The 14324-nt window shown below is 42.3% G+C and overlaps 1 protein-coding gene across 2 annotated transcripts in view; it reads left to right on the top strand.

Annotated features, from left to right (window-relative positions):
* dhx36 (DEAH (Asp-Glu-Ala-His) box polypeptide 36) overlaps positions 1–14324 on the top strand; it is a 100224-nt gene that overhangs the window by 17116 nt on the left and 68784 nt on the right. For both annotated transcript variants that reach the window (XR_010975999.1, XM_068042732.1), the window contains exon 4: positions 1821–1859. Coding sequence is in view for 1 of the 2 variants with exons in the window: in XM_068042732.1 (XP_067898833.1) it covers positions 1821–1859 (39 nt within the window). In the remaining variant the exon portion in view is untranslated. The remainder of the gene's footprint in view (positions 1–1820; positions 1860–14324) is intronic.

Genomic DNA, 14324 nt, shown 5'->3' with positions numbered 1-14324 from the left:
TTGTCATCTACATACATACGAACTGGGAGCAGGAATAGGCTATTCGGCCCTCCACCCTGCTCCGCCGTTCTATAAGATCATGGCTGATCTGTTTGTGGATTCAACTTACGTTCCTGCCTACCCCTCGATACCCTTTGACTACCTTGTTTATCAAGAATTTGTCTACCTCTGCCTTAAAAACATTCAATGGCCCTGCCTCCATCGCTCTCCAGGGAAGAGAGAGTTCCACAGACTCAAGACTCTCTGAGAGACAAAAAGTTCTCCTCTCCGTCGTAAATGGGAGACCCCTTATTTTTAAACTGTGCCTCCTAGTTTTAGTCTTTCTCACAAAGGGAAACGTCCTTTCAACATCCACCCTGTCAAGTCTCCTCAGGATCTTGTATGTTTCAATAAGATCACCTCTCATCCTTCTAAACTTCAATGAATACAGACGCAACCTGTCCAACCTTTCCTCATCAGATAACCCTCTCATCCCAGGAATCAGATGAGTGAACCTTCTTTGAACTGCCTCCAATGCAATTATATCCTTTCTTAAGTAAGGAGACCAGAACTGTATACAGTACTCTATCTCAATGTGATCTCACCAATGCCCTGTACAACTGTAGCAAGACATCTCTACTTTTATATTCCATTCCCCTTGCAATAAATGACAGCATTGCATTTGTCTTCTTAATCACTTGCTGTACCTGTGTACTAACTTTTTGTGTTTCGTGTACTCAGACACCCAGATCCCTCTTCATCTCAGAGTTCTGCAATCTCTCTCCATTTAAATAATATGTTGCTTTTCTATTTTTCCAGCCAAAGTGGACAAGTTCACACTTTCCCACATTATACTCCATCTGCCAAATCTTTTCCCACTCACTTAGCCTATCTCTATCCTTTTGCAGACTCCTTATGTCCTCGTCACAGCTTGCTTTCCTGCCTATCTTTGTGTCATCAGCAAATTTAGCAGCCATACATTCTGCCCCTTCATCCATGTCATTGGTATAGATTGTAAATAGTAATCTGTATCCCTTTCCTGTCCCAACCAGTGTTAGTGGCTTGTAACACGCTCCAAATCACCTTTGTATTTCCAACATATTTCATAGAATATGAAACAAAATACAGACAGAAGGAGGCCATTCAGCTTGTCATGTCCGCGCTGGCTGAATAAGCTATCCGCCCAAACAAATCCCACCTTCCAGCACCTGGTCCATAGCCCCGCAGGTTGCAGCACCTTGGGTGCATGTCCAGGTACCTTTTAAAAGAATTGTGTGTTTCTGCCTCCACCACCGATCCTGGCAGTGAATTCCAGCCACCCTCTGGGTAAAAAGAGTTTCTCCTCATGTCCCCTCTAATCCTCCTACCAATTACCTAAAATCTGTGTCCCCTGGTAACTGACCTCCCCGCCAGGGGAAACAGGTCCTTTCTATTTACTCTGTCTAGGCCACCTCAATCAAGTCACCCACAGTCTCCTCAATTCCAGGGAAAACAACCCCAACCTATCCAATCTTTCCTCATAGCTGCAACCTTCAAGCCCTGGCAACATTCTTGTAAATCTCCTCTGCGCACTCTGCAGAGCAATTATGTCCTTTCTGTAATGTAGTGGGTTTTATTTTTGTTTTCCGCAATGCCATTCACAGTCTGAATCCAGTCATCCAAAGTAAAACATCACTGCGACATTGTATTAACTAACAGCGTACAATTTATTTCACATTCTATAGGTAAAACAATGGAGCACTTTTATCAGAATCTGATTTCCTTAATTTAGTTGCTGTCTTTCAATGAAAACAGTAATGTTGTAAGTTTTCTTAATCTATTTTCCCTTTTTATTTTCTCAGAGATTCCGTGAAAAACTCCCCTCCTATGGCATGAGGAAAGTAAGTGATTTTTAAAAAATCATGTATATAGAGCAAGCAGTTTTCTTCTGTTGTGGTGATTTATGTACTTTAGGAAATGTGTGCTGTATAGCAACTATGTTTAAATCTATGGGCGCAAGTCCACTTGAATGACCTATTCCTTCCCTGGGAGCCTTATCAATCTGGTTATAATGCCTAGGTAACTTGGCTCCATTGGTGCTTATATTTTTATAGGCTTTTTAATGTTTTGAGTTCTATAGTGTCAGCTGATTTCCTCTGTAGCTACTGTCGCAACAAAAAATTCTTAGTCTGGCGACAATAACTCTGCCCATGATTTATGCTCAGGTCGTTTTTAATAAGTTTTATTACACCGACAACAGTCTTCCATATGACATTAAATAACAAGTATACATGAAAATAATACAACCTGATTCCCAGGCTCTGGCTATCTCGAGCGCAATCCAACCCAAGAGAACAACACATTCCATTCCCAAGACTGGAACGATTGACTCCATCCCTCCATGCTGTCCACGGAGCAGTGTGACTCCTCACCACGCCGAGAATGCTCTGCCTTGGCGGGGGAATAGTTTCTATTCTTATACTATTATATAACCTTGGCCTATGCTTACATAATACATAGGTTGCACGTTTAGGTGAAGCTGCATTTTTAGGTGTTTACCTGTTTATAGTTTTTTTTCGGCATTTGCCTCAGTTCTACAAAACAGTGTTGATAATACAGTGAGAGCGTAGGCCAATCTTTATCTTTTTGCTGTGGTATGTGGTGTATTGGCAACTTGTTTCTTATCAGGGTATGAGCTTTCTTCTCGATGTGGGTTTATATCAATCTGAGTATTTGTGTTTCCAAACTGTTATTCATACATAGAGGCAAGATTAAGACTTCCCTTTCCTACACTATTGCTGTAACACTGAAAACCTAAGTGAAAGGATGCGGGTTTAGCTTCACCATTTAAGTCATCTTAAAGCATTCTAAGGTTCCTCCCTTTTGACACAGAATGAAAAATCACTTTTGAATCAATTAACTTTTTTTCTGGCTTTACCTTGGATCATCTTGGGGTTTATAGTGAATTAATATTACATCTATATAAGCACACCAAGTAACATGAATTTAATTTGGTAAATACTATATCTCATGATAAAGGCAGAGAAAATCATTATACATTGTATATTGCAGTATTGGAAAGAGAGGATATCCTTGAAGGGGCAAGGACAGAATCCATTTAGTTAGAATGAAGAAGTGTTACGACCAGGTGAGAAAGAGGTCTAGGGTTCCCTTTCAGCCTTCACCTGGTCTTACTGCAGGGTTTAAATTTTTAACACCCCATGTTTTTAGCTCCCCCTTGGTGAATCCTTGTTCATCGCTTTCCAATTATAGGGCAAAGAAACCAGCACAAACACAGGTTTTCTTAGGTTTAAAGAAGAAAAGTGAAATTTATTAAACTTAAAATTAAATCCTAATTCAGTTAATGCCTACGGTTACACGATGCACCCACTCTAGCATGCATATGCGATACACACATGCAGTTAGAGCCAGAAAGAGCAGAAGAAAAAAAGTGGAAAAGATTGAGGCAATATCTGAAGAGTTTTTGTTACAGGTCTTGGAGCTCACCATAGAGTCCTTGCTTGCGTGGCCCAGTATTCTTCTTAAACCTTGTTCGTTGTAGGAGACTTTTCTCTCTTGGGGTTCATGTGTCTTCAGTGGGTTTTTGGAGTTCCGTGAGAAAGAGATGGGCACAGGCAGACAGGCAGGAGGTCGTCTTCAGTCCAGGAGCATTCTGCTTTCAGCCAGTTCAAACACTGTCTCTACAATTTAAAACTCCCCAAGTAGGCCAGCAAGGTAGTCACGTGACCGACTGGTATAACCAATTCTGGCTTTGTGGATTGTCTTGCCCTTTCAAGCACTGTCTGCTAATATGCAAAAACGTCTTTCTAGCCAGGGGCCTGACAACCCCTTGTCACAGGCCTTCTCCTCTTCCCGGTGACAATTTGAAATTAAATGTCCATGTGGCAAAATTAATGTGCCTCATTCTTGGCAGGTGGGGGCCTGGATGATAGAAGCAAGAAAGGTATAATCACACGAGTGAGGGTATTCCATAGGCACACAAATAGGGAGAGATGGAGAAGCAAATCTGCAGGAAAATCACAGAGATGTTCAAAAACTATGGAGTGGTGATATTGGGGGACTTTAATTACCCAAATATCAATTGTGATAGTGTAAAGGGAAAGGGGGGGGAGGAATTTCTGAAGTGTGTTCAGGAAAACTTCCTTGACCAATATGTTCTTGCCCCAACTAGGTAGGAGGTATTACTGGATCGAGTGCTGGGAAATGAGATGGCACAAGTCCGGATTGTGATAGGTGCCTGGATGAATACAGCTCCAACCACACACAAGAAGCTTGATGCCATCCAGGGCAAAACAGCCTGCTTAATTGGCACCCCATCCACCACCTTAAACATTCACTCCCTTCACCACCAGTGCACCTTGGTAGTAGTGTGTCCCATCTACAGGAAGCACTGCAGCAACTCGCCAAGCATCGTTTGACAGCACCTTCCAAACCTGAGGCCTCTACAACCTAGAAGGAAAAGGGTAGCAGAAGCATGCGAACACCACCACCTGTAGGTTCCCCTCCAAGCCACACACCATTCTGACTTGGAGCTATAATCATCGTCCCTTCGCTGTCACTATGTCAAAATCCTAGAACTCCCGTCCTAACACGGGCAGCACACCACCACCTTCTCGAGGGCAATTAGAAGAATAGAATAATGGAATGGTTACAGCACAGAAGGAGGCCATTTACCCTGTCATGTCTCTGCTGGCTCTCTGCATGAGCAACTCACCTAGACTCACTATTGCCTTTTCTCCATAGCCTTGCAAATTTGTGCTCTTCAGATAATTATCTAATTCTCTTTTGAAGGCTTTGATTGAATTTGCCTCCAGCACCCTCTCAGGCAATGCATTCCAAATCCTAACCACTCGCTGCGTAAAAAAGCTTTTTCTCATGTTGCTTCTTTTGCCAATCTCTGTAAATCTGTGTCCTCTAGTTCTGGGTCCTTCTGCCAATGGGAACAGTTTCTCCCTATCTACTCTGTCCTGACACCTCATGATTTTGAACACCTCTATCGAATCTCCTCGATCTTCGCCAAGGAGAACAGCCCCAGCTTCTCCAGTCTGTCCACGTAATTGAAGTTCCTGATCCCTGGAACCATTCTTGCAAATCTTTTCTGCACCCTCCCTAATGCCTTAGCATCCTTCCCTAAGTGTGGTGCCCAGAATTGGACACAGTACTCCAGTTGAGGCTGAACCAGTGTTTTATGTAGGTTTATCATAACTTGCTTGTTTTTGTACTCTATGCCCCTATTTATAAAGCCCAGGATCCCATTAGAAACACAGCTTTATTGGCTTTATTAACTGCTTTCTCAACCTGTCCTGCAACCTTCAACGATTTGTGCACATATACCCCCAGGTCCCTCTGCTTCTGCACCCCCTTCAGGATTGTATCCTTTATTTTATATTGCCGCTCCTCATTCTTCCTACCAAAATGAATCACTTCACACTTCTCTACATTAAATTCCATTTGCCACTTGTTCGCCCATTCCATCATCCTATGTCCTCATGGAAATTGGCATCATTGGCTAGGCCAGCATTTATTGCCCATCCCTAATTGCCCTTGAGAAGGTGGTGAGCTGCCTTCTTGAACTGCTGCAGTCCATGTGGGGTAGATACACTCACAGTGCTGTTAGGAAGGGAGTTCAAGGATTTTGACCCAGCAACAGTGAAGAAACAGCAATAGTTTCAAGTCCGGATCATCTGTGGCTTGGAGGGGAACTTGCAGGTGGTGGTGTTCCCATGTATCTGCTACCCTTGTCCTTCTACTTGGTAGAGGTTGCTGCTTTGGAAGGTGCTGTCTCAGGAACCTTGATGAGTTGCTGCAATGCATCTTGTAGATGGTACACATTGCTGCCACTGTGCATCGGTGGTGGAGGGAGTGAATGTTTGTGGATGAGATGCCAATCAATTGGGCTGCTTTGTCCTGAATGGTGTCGAGCTTCTTGAGTGTTGTTGGAGCTGCACCCATCCAGGCAAGTGGAGAGTATTCCATCACACTCCTGACTTGTGCCTTGTAGATGGTGGACAGGCTTTTGGGGAGTCAGGAGGTGAGTTACTTGTCACAGGACTCTGACCTGCTCTTGTAGCCATGGTATTTATATGGCTACTCCAGTTCAGTTTCTGGTCAATGGTAACCCTCAGGATGTTGATAGTGGGGGGGGGGTTCAGCGATGGTAATACCAAGGGGCGTTGGTTGGATTCTGTCTTGTTGGAGGTGGTCATTACCTGGCACTTGTGTGGTGCGAATGTTGCTTGCCACTTATTCGCCCAGGTCTTGCTGCATTTGGACTCTGACTGCTTCAGTATCTAAGGAGTTGCGAATTGTGCTGAACGTTATGCAATCATCAGCGAACATCCCTACTTTTGACCTTATGATTGAAGGAAGGTCATTGATGTAGAAATTGAAGATGGTTGGACCAAGGGCGGCACAGTGGCGCAGTGGTTAGCACCGCAGCCTCACAGCTGCAGGGACCCGGGTTCAATTCTGGGTACTGTCTGTGCGGAGTTTGCACGTTCTCCCTGTGTCTGTGTGGGTTTCCTCCGGGTGCTCCGGTTTCCTTCCACTGCCAAAGACTTGCAGGTGATAGGTAAATTGGCTGTTATAAATTGCCCCTAGTGTAGGTAGGTGGTAGGGCATATGGGATTACTGTAGGGTTAGTATAAATGGGTGGTTGTTGGTCAGCACAGACTCGGTGGGCCGAAGGGCCTGTTTCAGTGCTGTATCTCTAAATAAAAATAAATTAAAAAAAATAAAAAGGGCACTACCCTGAGAAACACCTGCAGTGATCTCCTGGAGCTGAGATGATTGACTCCCAACAACCACAACCACAACCTTTGTACTCTGTATGACTCCAACCAGCGGAGAGTTTTCCCCCGATTCCTATTGACTCCAGTTTTACTAGGGCTCTTTGATGCCATCCTCTGTCAAATGCTACCTTGATGTCAAGGACAGTCACTCTCACCTCACCTCTTGAGTTCAGCTCTTTTGTCCATGTTTGAACCGAGGTTGTAATGAGGTCAGGAGCTGAGTGGCCCTGGCGGAACCCAAACTGAGCATCACTGAGCAGGTTATTGCTAAGCAAGTGCCGTTTGATAGCACTGTCGATGATTGTGCTTTATTGATGATCAAGAGTAGACTGATGGTAATTGCCAGGTTGGATTTGTCCTGCTTTTTGTGTACAGGACATAGCTGGGAAATTTTCCAAATTGCCGGATAGATGCCAGTGTTATAGCTGTACTGGAACAACTTGGTTAGGGGCGTGGCAAATTCTGGAGCACAGGTTTTTAGTACTATTGCTGAAATGTTGTCAGGGCCCATAGCCTTTGCAGTATCCAGTGCCATCAGTCGTTTCTTGATATCATGTGGAGTGAATTGGCTGAAGACTGGCATCTGTGATGCTGGGGACTTCAGGAGGAAGCCGCGATGGCTCATCCACTCGGCACTTCTGCCTGAAGATTGTTGCAAATGCTTCAGCCTTATCTGCCATGGTGGGATTTGCACCCATGTCCCCAGAGCATTACCTGGGTTTCTGGATTACTCATCTAGTGACAATATCACTACGCCACTGCCTCCCCATAACTTCCTCACAGTTCACAATACTTTCAAATTTAGTGTCATCTGCAAATTTTGAAATTGTGCCCTGTGCACCCAAGTCTAGGTTATTGATGAATATCAAGAAAAGCAGGGGTCCTAACACCAACCCCTGGGGAACAGTGCAGCACTCCCTCAAGTACTGCACTGAGGGAGCAATCTGAAGTATGGGTTCAAGTTCACTCAAGACTCAAGTCTCACAACTTTCAAAGAGGCAGGTGCTGCCACCGAGCCAATGCTGACATCTTAAAGGCGTTCTACCTATGATGCATTCCAGTTTTAGGCCCACTGGAGGTAGCATTTGTTGGTCAACTAACAATTTATCAGTTAACTAATAAAGTCAAAAGGAAGTTCAGGAGAAACCTCTTTACCCAAAGAATGGGCAGAATAGTTGTTTGGTAGTACAGAACTTGAGTATTACTGAAAATAGAGACATGTTGTCAAAGCTTTTCGTCTTGCACTCAACAGGACAATCTGAAAGAATACCAATGTAAGGGAAAACAACTTTATACTGTGTGAGAATAGAGTGCTGATTGGTTGGCAAGTGAACTCTGGTAGAGGTGTTGCCATGGAGAATGTACCAGTTTGCCATGATTGTCAATAGGGCTCGCAGTGTGGTGGATTTGCATGTACTGGAAGCTACATATGGTAATGCACAGGGCCCTGTTCTTTGCAGACAGAAAGAACATGTACAAACATTGTGCCTGTTTCAGCTAAACAAAATAAATGACAGCCATTCGCTGGTTCATTCCTCAGGGCAATGCCTTGACCAATCAGAGTCAAGCTGCTTGATTTAAATTTCGAACAAGCCTAGCAGTTAGCTGTCAACAATTTTCAGCAATACTCAATGGACTGAATGGGAAACTGGTTACCACAAGGAGGAGCTGAGTCAAATAACATAAGTTAATTTAAGGGGAAGCAATATAAGTATGTGAGGAAGTAAGGAATAGAAGTACATGCAGATAAGGTTAGATGAAGACATGTGGGAGGAGACTCGTATGGAGCATGAACACCAGCATAAACCAGTTGGATGGAGTGACTGGTTTCTGGACTGTAACTTCTATGTAATGGTAAAATAAAAAGGCATTCAATTGAAAATGTTAAAATTTCAGTAAATAGTTTAGCCTTGTCCGAGTGTGCTGATTCCATTTATGTAGTTTCTGATCCATGCAGACTAGAAAAGGAATTTTACTGTAATTTAAATGTGTCAAATCACTTCTATTAATGTGACTTAACTGACAAATGTAAAATGTCAAATCATTGATTTGCCAAAGATAGAAAATAAGATGCTATCTTGTATTTAATACGATCATAGGAAGTAGGAGCAGAAGTAGGCCATTCGGCCCCTCAAGCCTCCTCTGCCGTTCAGTAAGATCATGGCTGACTTGTTTGTGTCTCGAGTTTCACACTCCCAATTACCCCTGATAGCTTTAGATTCTTGTTAGGCAAGGGAATCAATCTACCTCCGCCTAAAAAATATTCAATGACCCCGCCTCCACTACCTTCTGAGGCAGAGTTCCAAAGTCGCACAACCCTCAGAGAAAAAAAGTTTCCTCATCTCTATCCGAAAAGGGCGACTGCTAATTTTTAAGCAGTGCACCCTCGTTCTGGACTCGAGGAAACATCCTTTCCACATCTACCTTGTCAAGACAGTTCAGGATCTTCTATACTTCAATCAAGTCTCCCCTCACTCTTCTAAACTCCAATGAAAACAAGCCCAGTCTGTCCAACCTTTCCTCATAAAACAACCCGCTCTTTCCAGTTATCACTCTAGTAAACCTCCTCTTAACGCCTCCAACACATTCACATCCTTCCTTAAATAAGGAGACCAAAACTGCATACAGTGGTCTCTCCAATGCCCTATATAAATGAAGCATAACATCCTTATTGTTATTTTCAATTCCCCTCGTCATAAAGGATGCCATTAGCCTTCTTTATTACCTGCTTTACGTGCATACTAACTTTTTGTGACTCCTGCATTAGAACACTCGGATCCCTCTGCACCACAGAATTCTGCAGTCGTTCTCTGTTTAAGCAGTACTCAGCTTTTTTATTCTTCCTGCCAAAGTGAACAACTTCACATTTTCCCACATTATACTCCATCTGTCAGATTTTTGCCCACTCACTGAACCTATCTATATCGGTCTGTAACCTCCTTATGTCCTCTTCACAACATACTTTCCTACCTATCTTTGTGTCATCTGCAAATTTAGCTACCATGCCATTGCTCCCCTCGTCTAAGTCATTGATATAAATTGTAAAAAGTTGAGGCCCCAGCACAGACTCCACTCATCACATCCTGCCAATTGGAAAAAGACCCATTTATGCATACTCAGTTTTCTGCCAGCCAGCCAATCTTCTATCCATGCTAATGTGTTACCCACTACACCATGTGCTCCTAAGTGTGGCACCTTGTCAGATGCCTTCTGCAAATCCAAATACAGTACGTCAATGAGCTCCCCTTTATCCACAGCACATATTATTACTTCAAAGAACTCCAATAAATTGGTTCAACATGATTTCCCTTTCACAAAACCATGCTGACTATTTCCGATCACGTTGAGTTTTTCGAAATGCCCAATCAAAGCCTCCTTAATGATCGATTCTAACACCTTCCCCACGACAGACTTCAAGCTAACTGGCCTATAGTTACCTGTTTTCTCCCTGCCCCCCCTTCTTGAATAGAGGGGTTTTATTTACTACTTTCCAGTCTGATGGAGCCTTTCCAGAGTCTAGCGAATTTTGACAAATTAACACCAACACATCTACTACCTCATTAGCCACCTCTTTTAGACCCTTGGATGAGGTCCATTAGGACCCGGGGACTTGTCAGCCTGCAGCTCCATCAGTTTGGTCAGTACCACTTCCCTGGTGATTGTAATTTTACCAAGTTCTTCTCTTCCTTCTGCTTCCTGATTTACACCTATTACTGGAGTGTTTTTGTATCCTCTATAGTGAAGACTGAAGCAAAATATTTGTTCATTTCATCTGCCATTTCCTTATTATCTACTATTAACTCTCCATTCTCACTTACTAGAGGACCAACACTCACTTTACTTACTATTTTCCTTTTGAATATTTGTAGAAACTCTTGTTTTTACATTTCTAGCTAGCTTCCTCTCCTACTCTAATTTCTTTCTCCAGATTAGCCTTTGTCATAAAAGGTTGTTATTTATATTCTGACCAATCATTTGACCTGCCAGTCATCTTTGCGCAGTTTATGTGCTTTTTCCATAAGTTTGATGCTTTCCTTAACTTCTTTAGTTAACCACGGATGGTGGGTCCTCCCCTTAGAATTTTTCTTTATAGTAGGAATATTCTTATTCTGAGTATTCTGAAATATCCCATTAAATGTCTGCCATTGCCTCTCTATTGATCTCTCTCCTAGTCTAGTAACCCAGTTTACTTCAGCTAACTCAGCTTTCATGCCCACATAGTTGCCCTTATTTAAGTTTAAAATACTAGTCTTAGACCCACTCTTCTCTCTTTCAAACTGGATGTAAAATTCAATCATATTGTGGTGGCTGCTACCTCGAGGTGCCTATACTCTGAGGTCATTAATTAATCCTGTCACATTACACAATATCAAGTCGAATATAACCTGCCCTCGGGTTGGTTCCAGAATATGCTGCTCTAAGAAACTATCTCGAAAGCATTCTATGAACTCCTCATCCAGGCTACTATTGCCAATCTGATTTTTCCAGATTATTTGTAGATTAAAATCACCCATCATTATTGTCATCCTTTCATCACAAGCACCCAATACTTTTCTTGCATACTTTGTCCTACATTGTGATTAATGTTAGGGGGCCTGTAGATCATTCCCACTAGTGACTTCATTTCCCTACTATTCCTCATCTTCACCAATGCCATCCTTGATTAACCATGCTACCCCTCCACCTTTACCTAGCTTCCTATTCTTGATGGTATGGTTTGTCAAGATTAAGTGCTGTTTTGGCTAATAGTCGTACTCTTGCCTTTGAGTCAGAGAGTTTTGGGTTCAAGCCCCACTTCAGGACTTGACGTCCAAGTCTAGGCTGCAACTTCAGTGCACTACTGAGGGAGACCTGTGTTTTCAGAGATTCGTTCTTTTGAATCAGCATTAATCACCCTGTCTGCCTGCTCAAATGGATGTAAAAGGTCCCAAAGCACTTTATTGAGGAAGGGCAGGAGATTTCTCCCAAAGCCCTAGCCAGTATTCCTCCTTAAACAGCACCAGATTTCCTGCCACTTCTTATGCTTTTCATGGGTCCTTGCTGAGTTCAAAGAGGCTACTGACATTTACCTACAAAGCAACATTTGAAAAAGTAATTGATTGTCTTCGAATTGCTTTGGGATGTCCTGAGATGTAAAAGGCGCTATATAAATGCAAGGGTCTTTTGGTTCCTTAAATGTGCAGTCGAAATTGTTTTGAATTCTGAAGAATAATTACTGATTTTAGTCAAACATCCCACAGGTAGTTGGTTTTATTTTGAGCACTATTCGCCAGCAAATTAGATGGATAGGCAAGAAAGTTGTGGGTTCAAATTCCACATTGGGGCTTGAGTGCAAAGCGTAGTGCTGCACAGTATTGAGGGATTGCTGCATTTATGCAAGCATCGAACTTCAGACGAGAGTTCAAATCTTGTCTGCCCATTCAAGTACACGTTAAAGACCCTGTGGCTTTACTTGTGGAGCATGGAGTTCAGTCCTCTGGCCAACAATGCTCCTTTTATCAAATGCTACCAGAGCAGATTAACTGACTTAAGTACTGTTTGGAGGGGACGGTGGAGGGGGGAATTGCTGAACTTTGAGGAATTTGCAAAATCAAAGCGTGATTTTCATTCTATAGGTGCTATTACAGTAATAGCGCTACCCTCTTGTGCTACCTTATGGTGTTGGATAAAGACATAGACGGTTCAAATTGGGTACAAAACAGTTACCTGTTAAGGTTACATCGACCATATTGATGTACATGTTTTGTGCATAAGTCGCTGCTGATGCATTTCTGGAGTTTTTGGCTGCACATGGAGGCAAGGTGTGAGATAGACTTCGGGAGAATTTAGCAGAGTGGGCAGATCGATGCAAATGTGATGTAGTTAATTTTGTTAGAAAAGGACAAAGGAAAGATTTTGGCCTCAAAAAAGGGAGATGATAAAAGTGGAAGAACATAGATAGCTAATGGTACAGTTGCATAAATCTTTAAAGGTCGGAATGAACAGTAGAAAAGGTTATTCGAAATGCAAATATTATTTGGGGTTTTATGCATATCAACATTAAATACAGAAGTAAGGACGTGACGTGGAATTCATTATTTTTCCGAAGCCACAGTTGGAATGTTGCAGTTCCAGACACCTCATTCTGGGAAGGTTATTAGAACCATAACAAGGACACCGGGCAGACTGGATTGATATGAGATTCTAGTTAGGTAGACAGGTGTGAAAATTGGGGCTTTTTCATAGAAATAGAGACAGTTAAGAGGATGTAATGGAGATTCTTGACATTATGAAAGATTTTGATAAGTGAAAAGTGATTTCGATTAACTAACTTGGTAAGAAAAACTTGCATTTATATCTGTGTCTGTCAATCATACTGGGGTCGTTGCTACCTTGAGATGCCTTTACTCTGAGGTCATTAATTAATATCGCATTACACAATATCAAGTCTATTATAACCTGCTCTCTGGTTGGTTCTAGAACATGCTGCTCTAAGAAACTATCTTGAAAGCATTCTTTGAATTCATCCAGGCTACTATTGCTAATCTGATTTTTCCAGTTCATATGTAGATTAAAATCACCCATGATTATTGTGTTCCTTTATCACAAGCACCCAATATTTTTACTTGTATACTTCGTCCTACATCAACTCAATCAATTCCTTTCAAAATCCTAAAAACCTCAAACAAATTACTATTTAATATTCTGTAATCCAGGGAATACATGCTTAGTTTATGGAATGTCTCCTCATAATCTGACCCTCGAAGCTTCGGTAACATTCTAATGAATCTATGCGGCACTCCTTCCAAGGCCAAAATATCCTTTCTAAGGTACCCAGTACTTCATATGTGGTCTCACCAGTGCTTTGCATAGGTGTAGCAAAACTTTCTTCCCTTAATGATCCACCCCTCGAGTTATAAGGGCTAACATTCCATTAGCCTTTTTAGATATTTTTTGTACTTTGCTTCTATGTTTTAGTGATCTGTATATATGGACCTCTAGTTCTCAGGACCTCCACTGTTCCCAGCTTTTCATCCTGGATTGAAGTAATAGTTGTTTCACTGATAGCTGTGAGGGAGTGGCAGAGGCAGACATGTGCCACTGAATTTTTAATTGTGCTGGATTGCGGGGAGTAGCATTTCAAATCTGAGCTGATGTCTGCTCTTTACAATAAGAGCCATTTGCTGGCGGAGGGAGTCAGAGTCATTACGGCACAGAAGGAGGCCATTTGACTGATCAAGTCCATGAGGTATGAGGTCCATGAATCCTTTGAGGTATTTTGAAATGTACTGTATGGAAGCCACCATAGTGGTTAATGAAAATTGGTGGATAATCAAGAATTTTCAGGCTGCACATATGGCACAGCAATAAAATAATAGAATCATAGACTACTACAGCATAGAGGAGGCCATTCGACCCATGAAGTCTGTGCCAGTTCTTTCGAAGAGCAATCCACTTGGTACCATTGCCCCAACTTTTCCCTGTATCACTCCATTTTTTTCCCTATTCATTCAAATCCGTTTCAAAGGCTACTATTGAATTGTATCTTCCACCCTATCTAGCAGTGCGTTCTTT

Source organism: Heterodontus francisci, chromosome 11 (genome assembly GCF_036365525.1).
Source record: "Heterodontus francisci isolate sHetFra1 chromosome 11, sHetFra1.hap1, whole genome shotgun sequence".
Taxonomy (NCBI): Eukaryota; Metazoa; Chordata; class Chondrichthyes; order Heterodontiformes; family Heterodontidae; genus Heterodontus; species Heterodontus francisci.
The sequence above is the reverse complement of the archived record's forward strand: the minus strand, read 5'-3'. Positions and strand labels throughout refer to the sequence as shown.